This window comes from Mesocricetus auratus, unplaced genomic scaffold (assembly GCF_017639785.1).
Source record: "Mesocricetus auratus isolate SY011 unplaced genomic scaffold, BCM_Maur_2.0 Super-Scaffold_6730, whole genome shotgun sequence".
NCBI lineage: Eukaryota > Metazoa > Chordata > Mammalia > Rodentia > Cricetidae > Mesocricetus > Mesocricetus auratus.
Window position 1 is genome coordinate 115,317,859 of NW_024429184.1, and position 22,639 is coordinate 115,340,497.

The following is a 22,639-nucleotide window of genomic DNA, read 5'->3' on the forward strand; positions in this document are numbered from 1 at the left end:
ATGGCTAGTTCAGCACAGCTAATTAGTCGCAGCTTAACTTAGAAAGCAGCAAGAGATGTGTGGCATCTGCGTGAGGTCCAAGACAGATCTGAGGAAAGAAGAAAGACATGCCATAATTCTCGAGAGCTGGCACTTGTTTGGGGCCTGAGAAAGTATTTCTTCACACCCACGAACAGTCACGTAGTTTCAGTTGTCAATCAAGTCTACTTCTAACCACAGGCTCTAACAACCAACCTACCATGCTGCCAGAACTAACATGATCGCAAGCCACTGGGCACAACACCATTTGAGTTCTGCTCCAGGGGCTACTACAAGCAAACCAAAAATGAAAACCTTTCACATTGTAATGACACAAAAATCAGAGTGACTGGGAAGCCTGTTGGGAAGGACAAGGCTAGACAGGACAGAAAGAGACACACACATGTCACTCTCTTGGCGACAGAGTCAGACTTGTATGTGCTTGGCTAGTCAACTTGAGACAAGAGAATCCTGGGGAAGAGGAAAGTTCAATGGAGGCATTGCCTTCAATGGACTGGCCCATGGGCATGCCAGTGGGGGCATTTTCTTAATTGCTAACTAATGAAGGGGAAGTTAGCCCATTGTGTGTGGTGCTAATCCTAGGCAGAGCTGTGTTAGTAGCTAGGAAAGCTGGAGAGAGCTGATAGGCAGCATTCCTCCATGGTCTCTGCCTCTTCACCTACTTGACTGAGTTCCTGATCTGGCTTCCCTCAATGACCTGCTGTGATGGAGACACATACACCATATAAATCCATTCTTCCCCACGCTGCTTTTGAGCTCAGAAAGTCTCAGCTCAGAACCAAACATGTCACATGTGTAGGCTTCAAGGGCTGAGTGATTCGAGAGGACCTGCAGACCCGGCGAGGACAACAGGTGTGGGTTATTTGTGCTGTTCCCAGAGTTCAACCAAGGCCAAGCCTGGCAGAGGAGGGTGACAGAGACTGCTCACATGCAACCCACACATTCAAATAGCTTCCTCCATAAATCCAGGCTCCAAAGGAGCTTCCCCAGCTCCCCCTCCTTCTCCATGTCGGGCAAGCATGTGGTGGGAAGCTTTACCCCGGCTCCCAGGTCCCCTTCCTTCAGAGGCATCTATGAGTTCTTGGTACTTGAGCTGGTACTTAAGCTAGGACTAGAAGTTCACTGTAACCCCGGGTCCTGAGCAACGACACAGGGCATTACTATAAGGCTGGAGAAGCAGGAGCACTCCGTGGAAGGCTCAAGCCTATGGTGTGTTCCAGCAGATAAGATCATTAGTTTTATATGGGCTATGACAATGTGAGACTTAACTGTGTGAGAGGTCTGAGTAGCCGAGTCAAGTATAACAGCATTTGACTTGTTGATAAATAGACCACAGAGACACTTCCAGGTCATAAAAAGAAAAGAAAAGGAAAGAAACAACAAGAACAAAAACCCAGCCCTCTAGTTGATGTTCAGAACTGTAAGGGCCTATACTGTGATCTTTGATCACTGTACAAATGCAGATTAGAAGAAATTAAGATATGTTGAATCGAAATTGACCAGAAATTCAAGATATGAGCACACCATCAAATGGAAAAATCATTTAATTCAAAAGTTATACTTCTACTTTATAGGGATTGCCACGTACACAAACCAAACATAAAAAAGACAAGTTTCAGAGGTGCTTGACAAAAATTGTATTTTCTTCATAGATACACACAGTGGCACAGAAACACATTTTTTAAAAGCCTGAACATGGCAAACTGTTTTTTTTTTATAACAGGAAAAATGTTCTATCCTATTTGCAGGTTACTATTTAATTACAGAATTTGATTCTATGCACCAGTCAATATTCAATACTGAAATTTACAACAGTGCATTATTTATGATTTTTCAAAAGAAAATATTAAAGTGCCATTTATAAGTAATTTATTGATATTATATCACACAGCACTGTACAGTATACTCAAAGGTAGCCTAAAAGATGAATTAAACATGCAAATAGTTTATTTCCCAAAATAAGGAGTAAATGTCTTTTAGAGTGCTTTTGAACACTAGCCTAGCATTAGCTACTGGGTTTGAGTTTTTGACACGACTTTTAATAAGTCACAAGGAACACAGCCGCAGATGACTACGTGATAAATGTGAATGCAGGCTTTGGATGGTACTCACTTGCATCTTTGATCTTTTGAATGGGAATCAACAGCCTTGCATGCCTCTGAGACCCTACTTCCAAATCTCCAAAGCGGGAAAAGTTTTGGAAGTGTAAGCTCATGTGTGTCCATCATTAGGCTATATCTTTACACATGTAGGTATGTGCCATACATGACACACACAGGAACACATGCACACACAACTTTTGTAATCACCAGATGGATGTTTTCACAGACACTATGCTGGTCCTGGCATCTTGACCCTGAGGAACGCCGCTGGTGACTGTTACTCAGAAGCCTATGGGAACTGTGGATGTGGGATGGTACAGAATGTCCCAGCCTGGCTGAACCCCACCAACTACACTAATTCTGACACAACAGTTCTCAACTGACCTTCCATGGGTTAGGACTACGCTCGGTTCTTGCTGTCTAAAACATTCCACCATGAAGGGTATTTTCATTGTGTGTCCTACAGACTTGTGAAAAATTATTAGTGGTGAATTTTTTCCTGCCATAGTCCATTTCTACCCCTGCCCCCTGCTCCTGTAAGAGCAGAACTTAGCACTCTATAAAGATCAGGGGCTTCTCGGTATGGCTCACTTTTTTCTTTCTGATCCTGGCATTTTTATATCTATGCTTTTCTTCCCACGAACACAAGGCTGCCTCTGAGTGACATCTGGAATCGTTGTCTGCTTTGGGAAACTCTAAGTTATATAGTACTGTGGGGGCAAGAGGAAGAGAGCTAATTATTACTTGTTGGAGTCTTGTCTCGGGAGTGTTGAGGAATGTGTGGGGCTCACTGCTCTCTTGCTGTTGTCAGTTTGATGCTATCCTCACAGACAGCCACTAGATCAGCATGGCTTCAGAAATATTTGAGCACAAAAGGCATTTCTCAAACACCACTGTGGGGTGTGAAGGGCACCTGGCTGACTAAGGGCTAAGGGGCAGGGCTGTCTACATACATGATCACTGTCAAGTTTGTCAGAGGTGGCGGATAACTCCCTCCACAGACACCCAGGACATTCCTTCGAAAGTCAGGTATCTATGAGGAACAATGGGTGACGGAGCAAATGTGGGGTGCCAGGGTGGTCACCTGGGAGCTCCATGGCTATGAAGCTGGGAGAGTAGCTTTGTCTCTGAAAGCAGGTACCAGAGGATGACAGGTGTCAACAGCCAGCCATGAATACACAATCACATCATCTTTAGTCTATTTCCTCATGCCTCAATCATGGACACTTCTGGAACCTCTAAGACAGAGTAACAGTTTTGGTATGATTGGTGTTACCGTTTCCAGGAGGGATTTCTCTGAGATCCAGGTGTGGCACGCTCCTGTAGAGAGTTGTGGGTGTGTGCCTGCAATTCCCAAGAAACCAGCATGGCTCATTGCCACAGTGCTGGTCTCCAATTACTTATGCTAACTTTCTCTTTTCTTCACTGCAAAGAAAGCACCTACAAGACTCCACAACTGGCTTTAGAAAAACTAAGAACTGGCTCCAGTACTGATAGGCTCCTGAGGGGTCCACTAAATCGAGTTCGTTGCTATACAATGATCTTGAAAACTGGGGGAGAATCTAATCTTCAGCAAGTCCAGGTTTTCCTTGCTTAGGGACAGGGATTTGGAACCAGCTATCTTCTCAAGGCATGCATGACACTATTCAGTTATAGAACTCTGTATCTCAAGGTGGAGTGGGCCAATCATCATAAAAACACCCAGTTCAGGTCATAACCAGCTGATCACAGGGACTAGAAGAGAAACTCAATGCTTGGGGAATCTTTGGGAATTCGATCAATGGACCTCCATTTGGATAACCCACTCCCCACGTTTTACACCAGTCATCCTTACCCACGGGAGTTGAGGGGGAGTTCAGAGAGCAGAAAGGGCATGTTTCATTTTTAATATTCCAGTTCACTTGGCTCCTATTCACCTCCCCAGTTTGTTAGCTGATGATGAGGAGGGAGGCCTAGCTGGACAGAGGGAAACAGAGTGACCATCTGTCATAGGCCACACATGGCCTCAGGGAAGCTGGAAGGAGGTCAGCCTAAGAGAGAGGCTTCAAACCACGGCCAGCTCAGCAGAGAGGATGTGCATCCAAGCAGTCATGCTGGGACCTGACTACAAGAACACCTCACTTATGACAGGGCAGGTGACCATTTAAATCATCAGAGTATCATACTGGGCTCTTTTAATTGGTTCTCAAGCTCACAGGGAATAGGTTAGGGACCTGAGTCTATTTCCTTTCTTTCTTTAGTTTTCGGTCCTCCTCCCCACCCCAAAACCTGTCTGCCTTAGGCCTTCGGCAGCCCTCCTGCCTCTGCCTTCCAAGTGCTAAGCCTGCATGCAGGAGCCCTCATGCCCAGCTTCAATGGCGGTTGAGTCCTGTGTCTGCCTTGCTCGGCTCAGTCTGGCTCTCTGACTGAAGGTAGAGTTGCCCTTATTCCTGGCTGAGTTCCTGGTGACAACAGTACAATCCTTTAGCTGGTAAACTCTAACAGCTGTAGTGGGACTACAGTAGATGTAGCAGCTTACAGCCCTCTGGGGGAATTAATTTGGAGCTGTAGGGAATCTGGAGGAGAAACAGCAGTGCAGAAACATACCTACAGAAAGAGAGTAAAAGCACACCGCCAACTAAAAATCGTAGCAGCTGGGTCTCTTGTTCTTAGAACTGACAGACACAGTTACATACCAGCTAGGCTATATTTATAAAATCTTAGGAGATGTGGAAGAAAAGGAGTAATTGTCTCATCTCCTTCTGTCTGGACATCCTGGGGTACCAAGAAATACACCTGAGAAGAACAAACAAAAACAAATAAACATGTCACCCCTTGCCCCACCTACTTAAACCCTGAGTTTACTGTTAGATGGGAGTTCTTTGAAAATTCATTACCTGAAAAGCCTTTAAACTCTGAAGCCTGGAAATCACACGTAGATACAGAAAACTGAATACAATGAACTTTTCAGGCTTACCGACAGGAACCATAAGGAAACATTCTTTCACGGGCCAGAGAGGGGACATGACTATGACTCATCAACCCTGCCTCTCTTGCACCCTTTTAAACACATTTGTTCAGCAATCAAAGACTAAAGGTATGGAGCAACTAGCTTAAAGAATATCAAATATAAAACTTTACCATATAATATTCCAAATCATTCTATTTACACATTTATCTTAAAAAAAAGCAAAAGATACAGTAATTCAACACAATTCAAGTTTTTCTTTTCTTCATTAAAGAACCCTAAGGGAATTCCAGAACCAAAGACACGCTGGAGCAACACTGCCATCCCAGGGGCTCCTGGAGAACGTGGCAGCGTGTCTGTCCAGAGGCCCTCTAGTGTAAGGGCATGTACATGTGAAGATACCATGATTCCGTTCTTTGGAGGTCACATGACGTTGAGATGACCAGGTGGTCTCCCATGCATAACAGTGAAACCCAGTGCCTTTTAATCGGGAATTCCCTCTCCTAGAAGGAAGGCACCCTCCCTAGCCTCCAGGCCTCATCATCTGGTGTCTTCCAGATTCCGAGTTGTCTATAATAGCCTCATGCCTGGACAACTAGTTAATGATCCCCTCTTTCTCTGGTGGCAGTGAATACAGATGTCCTTTTAAAATTCAGGCTACAGATTTGGCCCAATAATCATCTCTCAACTCTACAGGACCTCAGTAGCAAAACCATTCTAGGGAGCTGTTTGGGGTCATTGGCAAGGGCAAAGACAGGCAGCAGGGAGAGTGGGGACCAGAGGGGACCCGCCAATCACTAGCCCAGAGGGAGGTAGCATCTGGCCCTCTGAAGCAAGAACTCATTGCATGAAGAACAGAAGTACTGATTGTGTCTGGGTTTAATCTCAACAGGTTCCTAGAGTTTGCTCCAAACCTATCCTGATGATGCTGACATATACCAGAAAAGGAGCAGTCCCTAGCTGTTACCCTGTCTGCCTCAGACAGACCACCCTAATGGTCTAATCCCTTGCTTCAGATTGTTGGAAGACCATTAAAAAACCCACCAGAACTGATGGAGGGGGGTGTCATACAAAGAGGAGTACTATTTTTGGCTTAGTTTTAGAGTAGGTTGGGTTGCTATGGTTACTAGGTGATGGCAGTGATGGAAGCCTTCAGTGGCAGAGAACGTGAGGGGCATGTGCTTCTTTGCATGAGAGGACTGGACTGAACGCTGCTGATTATAGGCCAACAGCTGCTGGAGAGATGGTGAGAGATTGGACCTTATGTAAACAGCGCGGCACCCCCCCCCCCATCCCCTGCGCTTGCCGCCAGGCCCAGCTGCCTGCAGCCCTGTGTCTCTGGGAGAAGGAAGGAGAGAGGAAGCACGCCCCCTGCAAACAGCAGTAGTAGAGGCAGCCTGCATCTTAGTTCCTTTGCCTTGCCTTGTCCAGCTCAGCAATGCTGCACCCCCAGCTCAGCAATGCTGCACCCTCTGTAGGACTATTCTCATCCTGTTTCGTCTTCCAGAAGCCTGTGGGTTTGGATGACTGTTGAAACGAAACCAGGGCTCCCTGTGCAGGGCCCGCGTGAGAAAGCAGCTCTGCGGGGCTTCCAGGGGTCACTGAAATGAGGCGGCCTCCTCTGCCCATGACTCTCTGTCCTTGCAGCACCGCTGGCTGTGTGCTGTCAGCTGAGACCATCATGGAGAGATGTGACACAAGTTCCCAACGCATTCGTGTTGGCAGGGAGCAGCAGTCAGGCTCCCTGCTTTCTCAGTGGCAATGAAAAGTGGCCAGGACACCAGAATCAGCAGTTGTCATGGAGACCACGGGAAGCTCAGCAGGACTGCCTGGGCTCCAGGTTAGAGGAACTCCACGTAGTTCTCTGGGATGAGGCCAGTCTTTCCATTCAGAGTCCCCTCCAACCAGCCAGGCTCCTGAGATGGGTGAACTGCAAGGGGAGAGAGAGAGGGGGGGGATGAGGTCATGGCAGGGCAGGGGGTGGACACGCCGTGTACTGGAGCGTGTGGAGCCTAGTCTGGGGAATGAGTACACACTGCTTCTTATGCAATTCCAGGACTGGTTTGAAACAGAGGTCCTTCACCTTTGGAGGGATGAAGCCATGCTGATGAAGGGTGTTCTGAACTCTCCCCACAACGAAAAGGGCCCTATTCAGTCCCTTCTCACATGCAGTTTCAGGCTTTATGGACTTTCTCAAGGTCTTGTTTTAAACTACACACAAGAGATTTGCATTACACACCCATGCACTCACCCATGTACCCACCCTTACGTACACACATCCATGCACGCACCAACCCATCTTATCACCACGTACCAAGTGGCACGCCCCTGGAGGATGCCGAGAACTAGTCTTTACTAAGGTCGTCCATTTTGCAAATGTGTTCATTTTTGCTTTTTATCTTTTTGAGAGAGGGTCTCATAAGATCTGAGCTCTTCCTGCTTCAGCATTGCAAATCCTGGGATGAGCAGCACGAGCTGCCATGCCTAGTTTGGCCGATCAGCTGTGTGCTTTTAAATTCTTTCCACTGCTTCTGAGCTCCCTGCAGATCCTTCCTTCCTGCTGCAGACTGACTGCCTTGCTTTTCTTTTCTATACTCTAGAAGTTTTCCTTTTCCTATAAACACGTCAGAAAGCCGTCTGCTTCCTCTGCTGCAACTTTCGAAGTTCCCATCCTGCTGATTTTTTTTCAACATCCACAGACTACAGACCCACGCCTGTTATGTCATGGCCCCACTCCATGGAAACCACCAATAATGAATACATGGGGGAAATCTGGCTGAGTCTGTAAAGTACACCACAGTGGGAGAAAAGAGAGATGGAATTGTGGGCCTCGGTGATGAGTGTGTGTGTGGACGCAGGGGCGCTTCCTTGTGAACCAGCTCCGCAAGCACAGAGCTCTGGGGGGGGGGGGACAGGGTACTCGCTCTAAACAGATTAGGAAACCCCCAGTTATCCAAGATTGTTTGGAGAGAATGGATTTCCCCCGGTTCCTTTCCTGGGCTAATTAAGTGACTTCCTGAGCTTGTTTTAGAAACGCACTTCCGCCCCAACACTACTGTATAATTCTAGTTTCAGTTTGTAGGGAAAGAAGAACGAAACTGATGGAAGCCAATGGGGGAGGAAACACACTCTTACAGGCTCTGAGACTTCTAGAAGGACTAAAGTATGTGGAGGCACCCCTTAGATGATGACCTGGTCAGACACCTATTAGCTGGCCTCCAAAACTTTGCCTAACTTCCTACCATGAGGCCTGAAGAAAGAACCCTGAGCAGATGATTCCTCAGACCACACTTAGGGGTGCCGGGTCTCTCTGGGTTGCAGAGCTCCCAATGCAGGTTAGTAAGGCTTTCCCCCCTATAAAGCATGGCCAAGGCGCTGGGGAGATGACAACAAAGGCAGGGAAAGTCCTTGGTCCATACGTCTGTGGACTGCGTTCAGCTTGTCAGAAACCACTGTAAAAGCCAGCTACAGCAGTGTGTACCTGCTCTCCCAGAACTGGGGGGTGGAGGCAGGAGGACCCCACTAAAGCTTCAGGAAACCTTATGTTTAGAACCAAAAATAAACAAATTAAACCTGTTCCCCCAAATACATGAGTTAAAAATGAGAAAAAAATTCAAACAAAATAAAGAAAGACCAAATGGGCTCTAATTGGTGGATGCATGTGTGTACTTCCTTCCCAGAGTTGTTCAAACAGCACGGACACTGAGGGCATCTAGAACCCTGACTGGAATTTGCAGACTATGGGGAGGGCCAGGAAGACCTAGAGATAGATGTGTCACACAGATTTCAGGGGATGAAGCAGCCCTTTGCCCAGCCCTATCTGTATGCTTATGGGCCTCGGGCACCTGCATTTTAACAGGTTTGTAGAAGTTAAAAGCTATGACTTTTCTGTGTCATTACCTTTGTAATAAAGGTGACAGTTAAGAATGAAATTTGAGTTCTGGTTGGCTGGAGGAGGGAGCCCAGATGTCCCACTCTTCCTGCTGTCATCTGTTCTCTGGCTCACATAGGGCTCAGCTGAAACCCTAACTCCTTCATAAACAGTATTATGGACTGGCTTCTACCTGCTCCTTCCCGCCTTCTGATTTGCAGAAAATTCATAGCATATCCCACATAGTGTTCATGGTTCCTACTAATAAACTGTTAAAATGCTTTCCACCTGACTTCTCAATGCATTTCAGTTTCTTATCAACTACTGGCTCAACAACCTTCAGCAACTCCCCTCTGCCCCATCCACTATGATACAATCTGGCGCTTGGAAAGGCTGACTATTGTGGGGGCCATGTGCTCAGAATTTTAGAGAAATTAATATGCACTTTTAGTCATGGGAATGAAACCAGCATTTGAATCCAGAGACCAAAGCCTTCCCCCACTATATCCTGCTTTGCTTCCACAGGAGAAGGTGCTCCTTGGTGTGAACGCTTCGAGCACACACTAAGTAGCCTTACTAACTGGAACTCCACCTGTATTAGCTTCAGGGTGAACACAAAGTCCGCTGTGCTGCTGTCTTCTTCTACAGATGAAAAACTCAGGGCCAAAAGGTTAAGCAGCCTGCCAAAAATTACACAGCTGGTAGACGATGGAGGTGTACCAGAGGCCCGGACATCTGAGCACGCAGCCCACAGTCTGAGTTCTGCATATGCTTGCCTCAGTGTGCTGACTGATGAAGTACTCCGTAAGCAGTTGGCAGGCTGAACTGCACTGGTCAATGTGCTACATACACACCACACATTGAAAGGAGCTGCCTGGGTGGCAGTTTAGCCCGGTTGAGCAATGTAATATAAGCTGCTACTGACCTGGGCTCTCTTTGCTACAGTCCTATTTACAGCATAGGTCCCTGGCATGCTCGGGTCAGTCTTTCTTCTCTGCTGATTCACTATAGACAATGGGTGAGTGTGTGACTACTCTAACAGCTGGCTACCCCCAAAGGGAAGAGGCCTCCACCGGAGGAAGTTACAGACCTGTGTGATCAGCAGGCATTTACTCATCACTCAAATGCCTTCTGAGCTCCTATCCGGGGCTGGGTGGTTTTATATATATCATTCCTTTGGGAGAACGACAATTTATCAATGAACATAGTGAACGGGAGAAGAGAAAGAGAGTAGGGAGGGAGAGAGAATGGGAGGGGGGATAGAAAGGGGAAGAGATGGGGTCTGGGGAAGGGATGAACTCTGGCTTAACAATGGTGCTTTGTTGTATATCACAATGAAGAATCCAGCTCATCTCAAGGGTGTGTGTGTGTGTGTGTTTGCTTGCACAGGCACACATGTGTGCATGGATGTGTGTACACGTGTATGCATGTGTGTAGAAGTCAGAGACCAGTGCTGGTGTCTTCTTCAGGTGTTCTCCACCTTTGTTATTGAGACAGGGTCTCTCACTGCACCTGGACCCCACGGATTTGACTAGGGGGGATGACCACCAAGCTCTAGGGATCCCTCGCACTGTGATCTCAGGTACACTACACCTGACTTTTGACAAGGGTACTAGGGGTAGGACTCAGGCCCTCATGTCCACACAGCAAGCACGTTACCTACAGATATGTCTGTCAGACCCTCATCTCAAAACTTGAAAATAGTGCGCCAAGAACCCAATTTTTGCAATTGCCATGTAAAATTCTAGGTATCACAAATCACACTGCTTCCTCGTGACTAATGCTCCTGAGAACACGAATTACTTCTCTTTCCAGTCAGTGTCTGAGGTGATCCTAGCAGAGTGGACAGTTTCCTGGTAGACTGGCGACAGCCGACACTGGAGATATTTCCAGTAGTGCACATCCATCCTCTGCTGCACAGACCCCAGGACTGATGGAAGCTGTCCCCCGAGTCGAGCCTTGGGCCCCTGAAATCCCAAGGCTGAGAGATCAATGGTTATGAAGCAGCAGACTTTCACCCCCACATCCCTTCCCGTGTCTTCCCTGTTCCACACAGGACAACAACTTACATGGTCAATAGCTGTCAGTAGGAGGCTTTAACCCGACAGCTACAGAGAGCATCCAGGTTACACAGGCTTTACCTTCTCTCTCCAGAATCGGTGTAGGAGGGAACAGTCGGAAAAGGCCACTTCTTCACCTAATATCTCAATTATTTCTTTCCATGACACCTATTTCTCTGACAGAATAAATGTAGATTTTTCCCTCTAGAATAGGACCCGTGATATACTACCAGGCAAGACAACTTGAACGTGGATCAGCCTTTCTATCAGGGGTCAGGGATACAGCTCCAAGGATAAAAGCAATTCTGTGTAAGCCTGATGACCTATGTTTGACTCCCAGAACCTGAGGTAAAAGCCAAGGCGGTAGTGGGCTTCTGAAATCCCTGAACTCCTGTGGCAGGATGGGAGGCGGAGTGAGAGTGGGCTGAAAGCTAGACCGCAGTCTGCAGCACACAGGGAAACACAGACAGACCGCAGTCTGCAGCACACAGGGAAACACAGACAGACCGCAGTCTGCAGCACACAGGAGAAACACAGACCGCAGTCTGCAGCACACAGGGAAACACAGACTGCAGTCTGCAGCACACAGGAGAAACACAGACCGCAGTCTGCAGCACACAGGGAAACACAGACCGCAGTCTGCAGCACACAGGGAAACACAGACAGACCGCAGTCTGCAGCACACAGGGAAACACAGACAGACCGCAGTCTACAGCACACAGGGAAACACAGACAGACCGCAGTCTGCAGCACACAGGGAAACACAGACAGACCGCAGTCTGCAGTGCACAGGGAAACACAGACAGACCGCAGTCTGCAGCACACAGGGAAACACAGACAGACCGCAGTCTGCAGCACACAGGAGAAACACAGACCGCAGTCTGCAGCGCACAGGGAAACACAGACCGCAGTCTGCAGCACACAGGAGAAACACAGACCGCAGTCTGCAGCACACAGGGAAACACAGACAGACCACAGTCTGCAGCACACAGGGAAACACAGACAGACCACAGTCTGCAGCACACAGGGAAACACAGACAGACCACAGTCTGCAGCACACAGGGAAACACAGACAGACCACAGTCTGCAGCACACAGGGAAACACAGACCACAGTCTGCAGCACACAGGTAAACACAGACCACAGTCTGCAGCACACAGGGAAACACAGACCACAGTCTGCAGCACACAGGGAAACACAGACAGACCGCAGTCTGCAGCGCACAGGGAAACACAGACAGACCACAGTCTGCAGCACACAGGGAAACACAGACCACAGTCTGCAGCACACAGGTAAACACAGACCACAGTCTGCAGCACACAGGGAAACACAGACAGACCGCAGTCTGCAGCACACAGGGAAACACAGACAGACCGCAGTCTGCAGCACACAGGGAAACACAGACAGACCGCAGTCTGCAGTGCACAGGGAAACACAGACAGACCGCAGTCTGCAGCACACAGGGAAACACAGACAGACCGCAGTCTGCAGCACACAGGAGAAACACAGACCGCAGTCTGCAGCGCACAGGAGAAACACAGACCGCAGTCTGCAGCACACAGGAGAAACACAGACCGCAGTCTGCAGCACACAGGGAAACACAGACAGACCACAGTCTGCAGCACACAGGGAAACACAGACAGACCACAGTCTGCAGCACACAGGGAAACACAGACAGACCACAGTCTGCAGCACACAGGGAAACACAGACAGACCACAGTCTGCAGCACACAGGGAAACACAGACCACAGTCTGCAGCACACAGGTAAACACAGACCACAGTCTGCAGCACACAGGGAAACACAGACCGCAGTCTGCAGCACACAGGGAAACACAGACCGCAGTCTGCAGCGCACAGGGAAACACAGACAGACCACACACAGTCTGCAGCACACAGGGAAACACAGACCACAGTCTGCAGCACACAGGTAAACACAGACCACAGTCTGCAGCACACAGGGAAACACAGACAGACCGCAGTCTGCAGCACACAGGGAAACACAGACAGACCGCAGTCTGCAGCACACGAGAGGCCCTGCCTCACAGAAAAGTGGGGCACCCGACTCCAGAACTGTGGTTCTCCAGGGGCACCGGTGAGCCAGTCCTGAGGGGTGGAGACGCAAAGCTGGTACCGCCTCTCTCATCTGCAGTGTAACAGGGGGGCAAGGGAAAGATGCCCCCACCCGTGCCCCCTCCAGCTGTCCAGGGTGCTGACCCTCCCCTTTACCACCCTGTATGTCCTCAGGCAGCACAACAGAGCTGACCCTGCTGGTGGGGCAGGGTGGGAGCAGGCCCCAGAACATGAACGTGAGAGATCTGGCTCGACCCCTCATCTCGCATGTGGTGGCATGGGCAGGAGGGACACGCCACCCCTCTCCCTCTATGCCTGAGGCAGGTGTGAGCTGCCCCTGCCCCTTCCACTCCAGCACTGGGAGAGCAGGCCCTGCAGCTCACCTGTTGGTGGGGGTGAGGGCAAGGGAAAGATGTCTTGTCCCTCACTCCTACCACCTGTGGCGAGTGAGGGAGCTGACCTACCAGCTGCAGCACTCAGGAAAGTGGGCCTGGTACCTCATCTGAGCTGACCCTAATGACAGGGTGGACTGGCCCTGGGATGTGCGCTTGGGAGATGTAGACCACACATGCCATATGGCGGCATGTGTGTCATGGGGAGACACCCTCTGCCCTCACTACCTGTGGCATGATGTGGGCTGGTTGGCCCTGAGGTCCTGAGAGCGGGAGAGCTGTCCCCACCCCGCATTGCTGCAGCCCTGGGGACAGTGGCCACTACATCCTGCCGAGGCAGCCCTGTTGGCGCAGGCGCGGGAGAGCCTACCCTGAGGACTTGAAAGCAGCAAAGCTGGCCCACCCCAGCTCATGGCTGCAAGAGGTCAAATAGCCAGGACAATGCTGGAGCGCTCACCCTGGCAGTGAGGACAGGGCAGAGCAGTGAGCTAACCAACCCCGCATCCACCCAGGCCCAGAACCATCCACCCATCTGTGATCTGCTGGAGCAGACCCAAAGCTGCAGGATCTCCACAACACGGGGCAACAGCAGGATGTCCAAGAGTCCCGGTGAGTGCAGAATTGATGGGGAGGCAGAAACCAGAGGCCCAAACCAGACCCAAACACACGCAAGACACACGGACAGAAGGGCTCACTGTGTGACTCAGTGTGTCACAGCCCAGCGTCCATGAAGAGACTGAGGCCTTCCTATTCTCTTTCTCTCTCTTAAGTTCTATTTTTGTGGGGGTGGGGAAGTTAAAGGGCAGAGGGCGGATAGGCAGGGATGGGGAACTGAGTGGGATCAGGTGCATGCTATGGGGGACACAAGGTTAAACAAAAAGGCAGTTTAAAAAAGAAAGAAATGCTCTCTGGCTCCACACGCATCGTGGCATGAGTGTGCCCACGGTCACATGCATGCAGGCCGTGTCAGCACTGGAGAACTCTGATGAACCCCAGAGATCACAGGAGTGCGTGGGAAGGGAACCAACCAAGCCTCCTTCTTGCGACAAGTGTCCATCTTCCGGGGATTTATGAAGATCACCTCGGGGTGGCAGGAGCAGCCTCAGCACCTGCTGGGCAGGGCATTCCCTCAGGGAAGGGCAGGCGTTTGCCTGCCTTTTTGTTGTTCACTTCATGAGCTGTTTCAAAACTGCAAGCTAAAGTGAAGGAGGAGACGCAGAACGGTTCGAGCTCCTTGTAGAAGCAGTCTGCCGTTTCCTCAAGCAGTAAACGGAGCTACCGTGTGACCCAGAAATCCCAGGAGAACTTCCTCAAGCAGTAAACGGAGCTACCGTGTGACCCAGAAATCCCAGGAGAACTTCTTCTATAAAACACCCAAGCATGAACGTCAACAGAGTATTATTCTTAACAGTGAAGAAGTGACAAAAAGCTATCCCACCAATTAACTAGTGGATTTTATGTCATCTGTGGTACAGTCACATGATGAAATACTACCTGGCCATAAAAAGAAATAAAGTGCAGATACATGTTACAACATGGATTATCTTTGAAAAACATCATTGAAAAAAATACAAAGACCACATATTATGTGATTCTATTTGTATGAAATATCCAAAGTTTAGGTGTAAAGCATCATGATTGCTAAAGGGTGTGGGATTCACCATGCGCGTGCGCGCGTGCGCGTGCGCGCGTGTGTGTGTGCGTGTGTGTGTGTGTGTGTGTGTGTGTGTGTGTGTGTGAGATATCCTGTAATTAGATAGTGGTGAGACTTGCATAACTCTGAGTATACTGCTCACCCATGGCAGGAGTACAGCTGCCCAGTGTGACACCCGTTCCGATTTGTGTGGTGGGGGAAACTGCACCTTGTTTTTACAGCTGGTCTGTGTAGGGCACACTCACCGTGGCACAGTTTGGGGCTGTCTTCGGCAGACCCGTCGTGCATGCTGCTGGCCTGCTAGGCTTGCAAGCAGCAGTTATTTCACATGCTCAGCTTTGTACAGGGCCCAGAAGAGAGTCAACAGAGCCAAGGCTTCAGTATAGAGCTTTGGACTCAGAAGCATGGAGGTGGACCACAGGCTCATCAGGACACACGCAGTTTCAAATTTGGCCCAGGAGGTCTGGGAATCTCTGTGCACTGTGTGCTGTTTCCTACTGTGTCTACTCATGCCTGACTAAGAGGTGGTCAGAATGCAGCAGGCGTGGCACACCTGGTGTCAGGCCCTCTGGGTGTGACTGCATGGTTCACCTACAGCTAGCTGACAGTCAGTCAGGATAGGGCATGTCAGCCACAAAGGAAAGGCCATCCTTGGTAACAGGTCACATTGCCACGGTCTTTTTCTAAGATGGATACAAGGTCTTGACAATCCTAAGGACAGCACACTGAATGCCTCCCATTGCCTAAGTGCTGTTTTACACCCACACTACATATTAGCTTGCCGTCCCTTTGCCACACCCTGGAAGGTAGGTGTGTCATCTGCTGTGACAGAGAAGAGATGGCCCTGCTTGAGGTCACATCAGAGCAAGTGTCAGACTGGGGCAGGCACATGGTCTGGCTCTAGGGTTCAGCTCTCAGCTGTCCTACACTCCTCAGTCACATGGGGAGAGGCGGGTGTAGGGCCGGGCAGGAGGGTCTGGCCAGATTTGTATGACCTTTGCCCTCACCACACCTGGGGCAAGGGGTAGCCAGAACAAATATCTGGACACAGGATGTTGCCTTTTTGGCTTCCTTTGAAGCAAACCGAACTAACTGTTTTAACCGTGAAGCAGAACTTCACCCAAGGAAAACAGCCATCACAGAGACTTGGTGTCTACCCAGGGGTCCAGATTTTTCTCTTAGGTAAATAATTAGCCCAAACCACAGCTTCGCTTCTCACAATAAAACAGGGTTATAGGGAGGAAGACGGAAAAGAAAGGGGTGATGGTGCACCAGAGCCTCAGTTTTACGGGGTGCTACAATTCATTCTTGCAGCAGGATGCCACTGCAGGCCCTGGCTGCCCTGTGATGTCACGTGGGGGAGTCCTGCCTGTGCTCTCAAGTTCAAGGGGGAGGAGCAGGAAGAGGAGGTTTACTGTTTACCTGGCTGTCTGGGGAATGGGCCTTGCCTGCTGCTGAAAACAAAGCAGGCTGAGACCCCAGGGGGGAAACATGACAGAGCAGGTGACCATGAGATTGTCCCGTGTCTCTGCACAATTGCCACCACCCTGTATCCCTCTCCGTTGTCTCTGACGGTCGTGCTCACAAACGTGAGACACCAAGGCCAGGTGCCGTCTCACTCAGAATTCCAAACATCTCTCTGATGTGGGTCTACCCAAGGTAAGGCCTCCAGAAGTCTGATTTTGGGGAAAGAGCCCCTTGCCCCAGGTAGGAGCTTCACTCCTCTGCTTCCCTCCATTTTTGTGAGGTGATGGGAAACTCACCATTGTCGAAGACGGTGCCTGCTGTGAAGGAGAGCTCAGAGTCGTGTTCAGCTTTGCAGGCATACAAGGCCTTTGCCTTCCGGAACGGTGTGCTGTGTGGAAAGGGAGTTTATTTAACATTGTTTCCAACCCTCAAAGTCACAGACTGTTCATCTTCCTTCTTCCCTCCTTGCAAGCCACCTAGTCCTCTCTCCTGGGAAGAGCAGCCAGATGGCAAAACAGGAGGTGGGGACGTCGCAAAGGCCACAGGAGAGAACTGAGAAAGAGTCAGGGAAAGGCCACACTCTGAAAAGCCACACAGTTCTCCAAGGTCACCCTGTGCCCCAGAGAAACTTTACCTGGGAGTTATAACAGCTGGGATTGGGAGGGAAGAGAACAGCTTTCGGGACAGAGTGCTTGGGGGTGGGAAGGGGCCACGGGGCTCGGCAGGGTGGTCCCAGCAGTGGTTCTTGCAAGTTGCCAAAGCCCAGTGAATCCAGGAGAAACTCCAGAAGAGCCAGGTCTCAGGCCAGGCAGGGGCGGCCATGAGTTCCCTCAGATGTTCTTCATTGCTGGTGGGGCAGCATTCCAGAGCTGGGACTCTTCCTCCCCAGGGCAGGCAAGGATGGAGGAGGAGGGTGAGGTGGTGTGTAAGCACACGAGTGTGCCAGCGTGGGAGTTCGCAAGGGGTGGGGGCAGGGAAGGAAGGGACAAAGGTGGGGTTTGTGCTCTGTTTTGGGTTCTCTTGTTCAATGAATATTGACAATGATCTCTCCCTCTGTGTTATCAGAATGTCATTGGGAGCATTTACATGTCCTGCCAAGTTGCAAACAGAACTGTAAGAATTAGAATCAAAACCGAAGTGACTGTGTGTCACCTTCTAAGTGATGATCACACGCAGGCAGGCAGAGTCGAGACTGGCACATTGTTTGTGGTAACAGGGCCAGTCTTTAGGCTCTTGAAGGCGCACGGTCTCTGCTGTAAATGCTGCACTGCGGCACACAGCAGCCAGGGACAACAGATAAACAAAACAGTGAGGTGGAGTTTCCGTAAAAAAGTTATCTACCAGAACACAGGGGCGGAGTCTGTGATGACGGAGTTTCTCGAACCTTCTGTCCACATGCCTGTGACCATCACAGCTCATAAGGTGCAAGCCTGTGTCTTCACAGTCATTTGTGAGCAGGGTAATTTTACTCTTTGCTGTCAAGTTTGACTTTGGCACCACACTCTTCTCTGCACTCGGTAGATTTTTCACGGGTCAAAATGACGTCTGTCAAAAGGTTGTTCTTTATTTGCCACAAGTGACTTTCTACTCCAAGTCATCTGAGGGAGTGCACTCTGGAATTCAGAGGCACAAGTTTTAAAAAGCCAGAGGGCCTCTGGAGTAAGAAATCAGCCAAGAGATGTATGTCATTGAATTGATCTTCACTTGACAATCTGAGTGCCTCCTAGAGCTGATAATGCCCCAGCTCTTGGGGTGCATTGATTTCTAGTGGCTGGAGAGGGGTCTGGTCTCAGATGAGCTGGAGTGCCCTGGGCCTTCTGAAACTGATCCTGCTTAGGGATACCAAGTGCATTCTTTTTGGGAAGGATGAATGGTGGGTGATAGGAGCTGAGAGTGGGTCCGTGGAAAAGGAAAGAGACAATTGCACGAGTGTATTGTGCAGTACGGTGAGCAGAATTGCTGGTTATCTAGACTCTTGCCAGGGGAATGACAGTTTATGGTAGCTCTCTCTGGTGTTCTTACAGCCAAGGGCTGATGCTGGGAAGGGGAGAACTGGAAAAGGGGAAGAAAAGAAGACAGGGACTCTGGGGATGAAGAGAAAAGCCTTTGGCTTTCATCAGTTGGAAAGCAGCTCTTTTGGTCTAATCTCATTAACTGATAGACTTTCATGTTGGTTAGCAAGGGCCCAGCAGTCAATGGGCAGTTCTTCATGGTAGACAAAGTTTACACCTCTCCTCACCTCCTTCCCTGACCATGGGGTGGAGGACAGCTGTGAAAGGGGTGAAGTAGTCAAGCATTATACTGTCAAGCCTGTAGAGCTTGCATGAATGCAGGGCAGGAGAATCCAGGCCACAGGATGCAAGAGTGAGGCCAGGCTGAGGCAGGCCTGCCTCTGAGGACAGAGCAGCGCGGGTGGGCACTGTGAGAAGGGAGCAGGTCTCTCTCTCTCTCTCTCTCTCTCTCTCTCTCTCTCTCTCTCTCTACACACACACACACACACACACACACACACACACACAGTTGTAGTGCTGGGATCAACTGCAGGGTGCCATGGATATTGTAAACAAGCACCAATCTGCTTCTCTAACCGTATAGGGCATGCTTTTAAAGGGGGGCTGCTCCCATACCTCAGAGTAAGGTCACTAGAGAAAGTAAAGGACATCTAGTCAGATCTGAATTTCAAATGAATAATACATATTCTAAAGTGTACCTCCATAAGATACACATACACTAAGAAATGTATTTTTTATATCTTTAATTCAAATCTAACTGAGTAGGTTACATTTTTATTTGGTTTGCATATCTGGCAACTCTAACTGGCGAAGTTATGTCTTGCTAAAAGTCTGCCATCACTGTAAGCCTAGTATACAACTGCTCCTTCTGAAAGTTCCCAAGGGGTTTGCTTAGGTAAAGGGTTCCTACCAAAACAGATAGCTCCTGTTAGCTAAAGTTGGGGTTGAGAAGCTTTGACTCCGCTTGAAGCCATATGATTGGTTGTCTGGCTCCCTACTCTGCAACTGGACACAGGTTGGGGAGGTTTTAGCAGTTCCCATCACAGCATTCTTTAGCTCTCAGCTGGCCCTTCAAGGGCATGAGCAACTTTGGAACCTTCTGCTGGTTCACTTTTAATTTTTGCCTCTGAGCGTGGAACGAGGCCAGGAAAACACTCAGAGGAATTTCCCTCAAATGCCCTTGCAAGCTTTGCAGAATCACAACCCACTCTCTATGGTGCATGCTACTGGAGGAGGGGCCAGCTTGCGGTGGCTTGATCATTAAGGCAGCTCCCCAGGGCCTAAGAGCAAATGCAAATAAGGAGTTCCATGTGGGGCATCTTGTGGATGGGCAAATAGAAAAACAAGGGCACATGTTAAGGGGGGCTTCCTCCAGTGCCCCATCTCTTCTGAGCTTGAGTCAAGAAGGTCAAAAGGTAGTCTAACTGGAGAGAGGACGCCATCTCCAGAGGTTTCTGGGACCCCTAATTAGGCCCCATTCAGAATTTGTTGTTAAAAGCCTTACCAAAGGAAAGAAATTTGAAGGTTTATGTTCTGTTAGTCAGTTCAGGGAAAGGTGACACTAGACCTGAACAATGGATGTATGCCCCACCTCTTAGTTATATGATGCAAAAGCAACTAGAGATTATAACCCACCCCTGGTCTCCTAGTGGGCTACCTTTCCAGCATGGTTCCGATCTGTGCTTATCCTAGCATAAACATGTAACTCAGTGACATCCAATTTCAAGCCCTACTATGGCTTGCCTATTTCAAAATGACACATTCCTAAAGGATAGTGGGACATCATCATAATGGTGCCCTCAGATGCCAGAGGGGGCAGTACCGAGTAACAACTTGCTTGCTTGTAGGCTAGCCCCAATCCCCTAATGCCTGATACCATTTAGTAAGGAAATGAGCCATTGCCACTGTTCCCATCATCCAGAACCAGGTGAGGTAGGAAGCCATGTGGAGCCGAGGGCTGAGATGGCACGGAAACAACCAGGCTGGCCAGGTCTTTAGAATAAAAATGCTGGGCAGATGGCAGGAACTCCTAACTCTGCCCTGACTCTCACTTAATGAAGTGACCATTTTCCTTTTCCACAAAGTGGTTCAGGCCACCTCTCTTCTTGTTCTCACATGAATATAGAATGACACAACAGATGTGAAAAGGCCCAAAGGGAATAAAGTCTTGTGCCCATATGTGCAGACAGCACGTATTCTCTCAACGATGGACCCACTCTTAACGGAGAAAAGGCAGTATGCAAATTCCCACCCAGATCAAGAATGCTTATGATGCCTCTCGCTGGACCCTGGGCTTTGGCTTGCTGAAGGCAGGAGAGCTGCCCAGTGAGGGCCCAAACAGCAAAGGACTGTAGGAGCTTTACTCCATCCTTCTGTGGATTCGAAGAGCTTCTTTTCTACAAAGAGCTCAAGAGCAAACCCATGACACTTAGCTGTGGAGCTCTCCCAGACAGGACTGAAGCACGGTCCTCTGGGAGAAGAACTTGGTTAAGCCCCTCCCCCTCAGAAAAGAGGTGGTGCCTGTTCCCATGAGCACTCAGGGTTCACGACCTCCAGGGACAGACCGGGCAGGGAGGCCAGAGGATTCCTGGAGAACACGGTGGAGGACAGGGAGGCAGAAGCCCTACGCAGTTGAGAGAGCAAGTGTTCTGGGTCTCAGTCTTTTGCTACAAGTTGTGTTCTTCTCTCACTCACTGGATTTGGTCTGTGACTTGGTGTCAGTGCTCAGGGCTATTGGCTCAACCCACAAGCAAGGGTTACCAGATGTTACCTGACAATCATGTGACACACAGTGTGTGTCTCAACACTGCTCCCTAGGATGTTATTTTCAACCAAAACATGGAGAGCTCAAATGATTCAGAAAACAATTCAACACAGCAGTGCTGTTTTTGGAGATCACCACTCCCCAAATCCAAGCACCAGAGATTAACTCAGAAATGCGTGTAAGGGTTAGAAAGGGTATTCAAATTGCCATGCAAGGCCATGCAGACTGCGCCTCTTGGCTTGGTTTCTGAGGATGGAATCACATGAGAGCAGAGGAGGCCCCTAATGTCCCTGAACAGCTCTGCATGAACGGGAACAGGTCAGTCACCATCCGTGGTTTTACCTGGAGTCTTCATGGACCGCTTCTTCTGGCCTGTCAAAAAGCAAGTGCAGGTTTGGATGGCAGGGAACAAAGTTGACGAGGAGGCTGAACACTGCATGAAGAGAGGACCAAGCCAATGAGAGAACAATAGCAACAAAAAATCAAACCAACCCTGCAACAGACCTGACGGGGGATGAGTCGCTGGACGTGGATGAGGTGGGCATAGGGCTGGATGGCGCCGAGAACATGGGCCATGATGGCGAGAGGGGTGAAGTTGGGCTTGGATTCGGGGGGCTGCAAGACATAACAATCAAAAAACTCATCAGCACATAGGGGAACCACAATGGGAGCACGGGAGGTTCATGGGAGGTCAAATGACAGGTTGCTGCAGCAGAACACAGGAGCACCAGAGTCCAGAGGCATGCTGCCAAGTCTCCGTGCTCAGGTCAGTCCTTTGCATCTTCCAAGGAATGCGTTTTCCCTGATGACTTGATGTACAAACATGCCCCTTTGCCCCAACTCACAACTGCTTTCTAGGTGAGCCAAGCTTCTCCATTATCTACTGTACCACTGGTTACTGGTGAACATGCACTGGATCCATATACATGAACCCTTATCTCTGTTTTCTTGCCTTCTTTGTTGCACACTGAGCTCACTCTCAGCCAGCCTTTAGCCTTCACTGTTGCGTGCTTTTAAAGTTACGTCTCAGCAGAAATGAGTATTTTTCTGGGCCACAAAGGCCATTCAGCCAGAAAACAATTTCCTGTTTACATTTTTAACTACACGGGCTGTGTGCCACTGGAGATCCGAGTATGCATTAGGAACACGCTAGGGGACAGAGGCAGGATGGACACACACCTTTCAGAGACAGCTCTTATGGCTGTGTGCAGTTCCCTGGGGGCATGCAGTCAGGCCTGTTCCTTCTCTTGTAGAATTGGAT

The 22,639-nt window shown here is 49.4% G+C and overlaps 1 protein-coding gene across 1 annotated transcript in view; it reads right to left on the reverse strand.

The window, feature by feature from the left end:
• Positions 1-1,565: 1,565 nt before the first annotated feature.
• Positions 1,566-22,639, reverse strand: part of Arhgap26 (Rho GTPase activating protein 26) — a 381,582-nt gene continuing 360,508 nt past the window's right edge. Inside the window, 4 exon segments of the mRNA XM_021226648.2 lie at positions 1,566-7,018; positions 16,899-16,990; positions 21,721-21,750; positions 21,883-21,993. Of these exon segments, the coding sequence (XP_021082307.1) occupies positions 6,930-7,018; positions 16,899-16,990; positions 21,721-21,750; positions 21,883-21,993 (322 nt within the window). The 3' untranslated portion in view covers positions 1,566-6,929.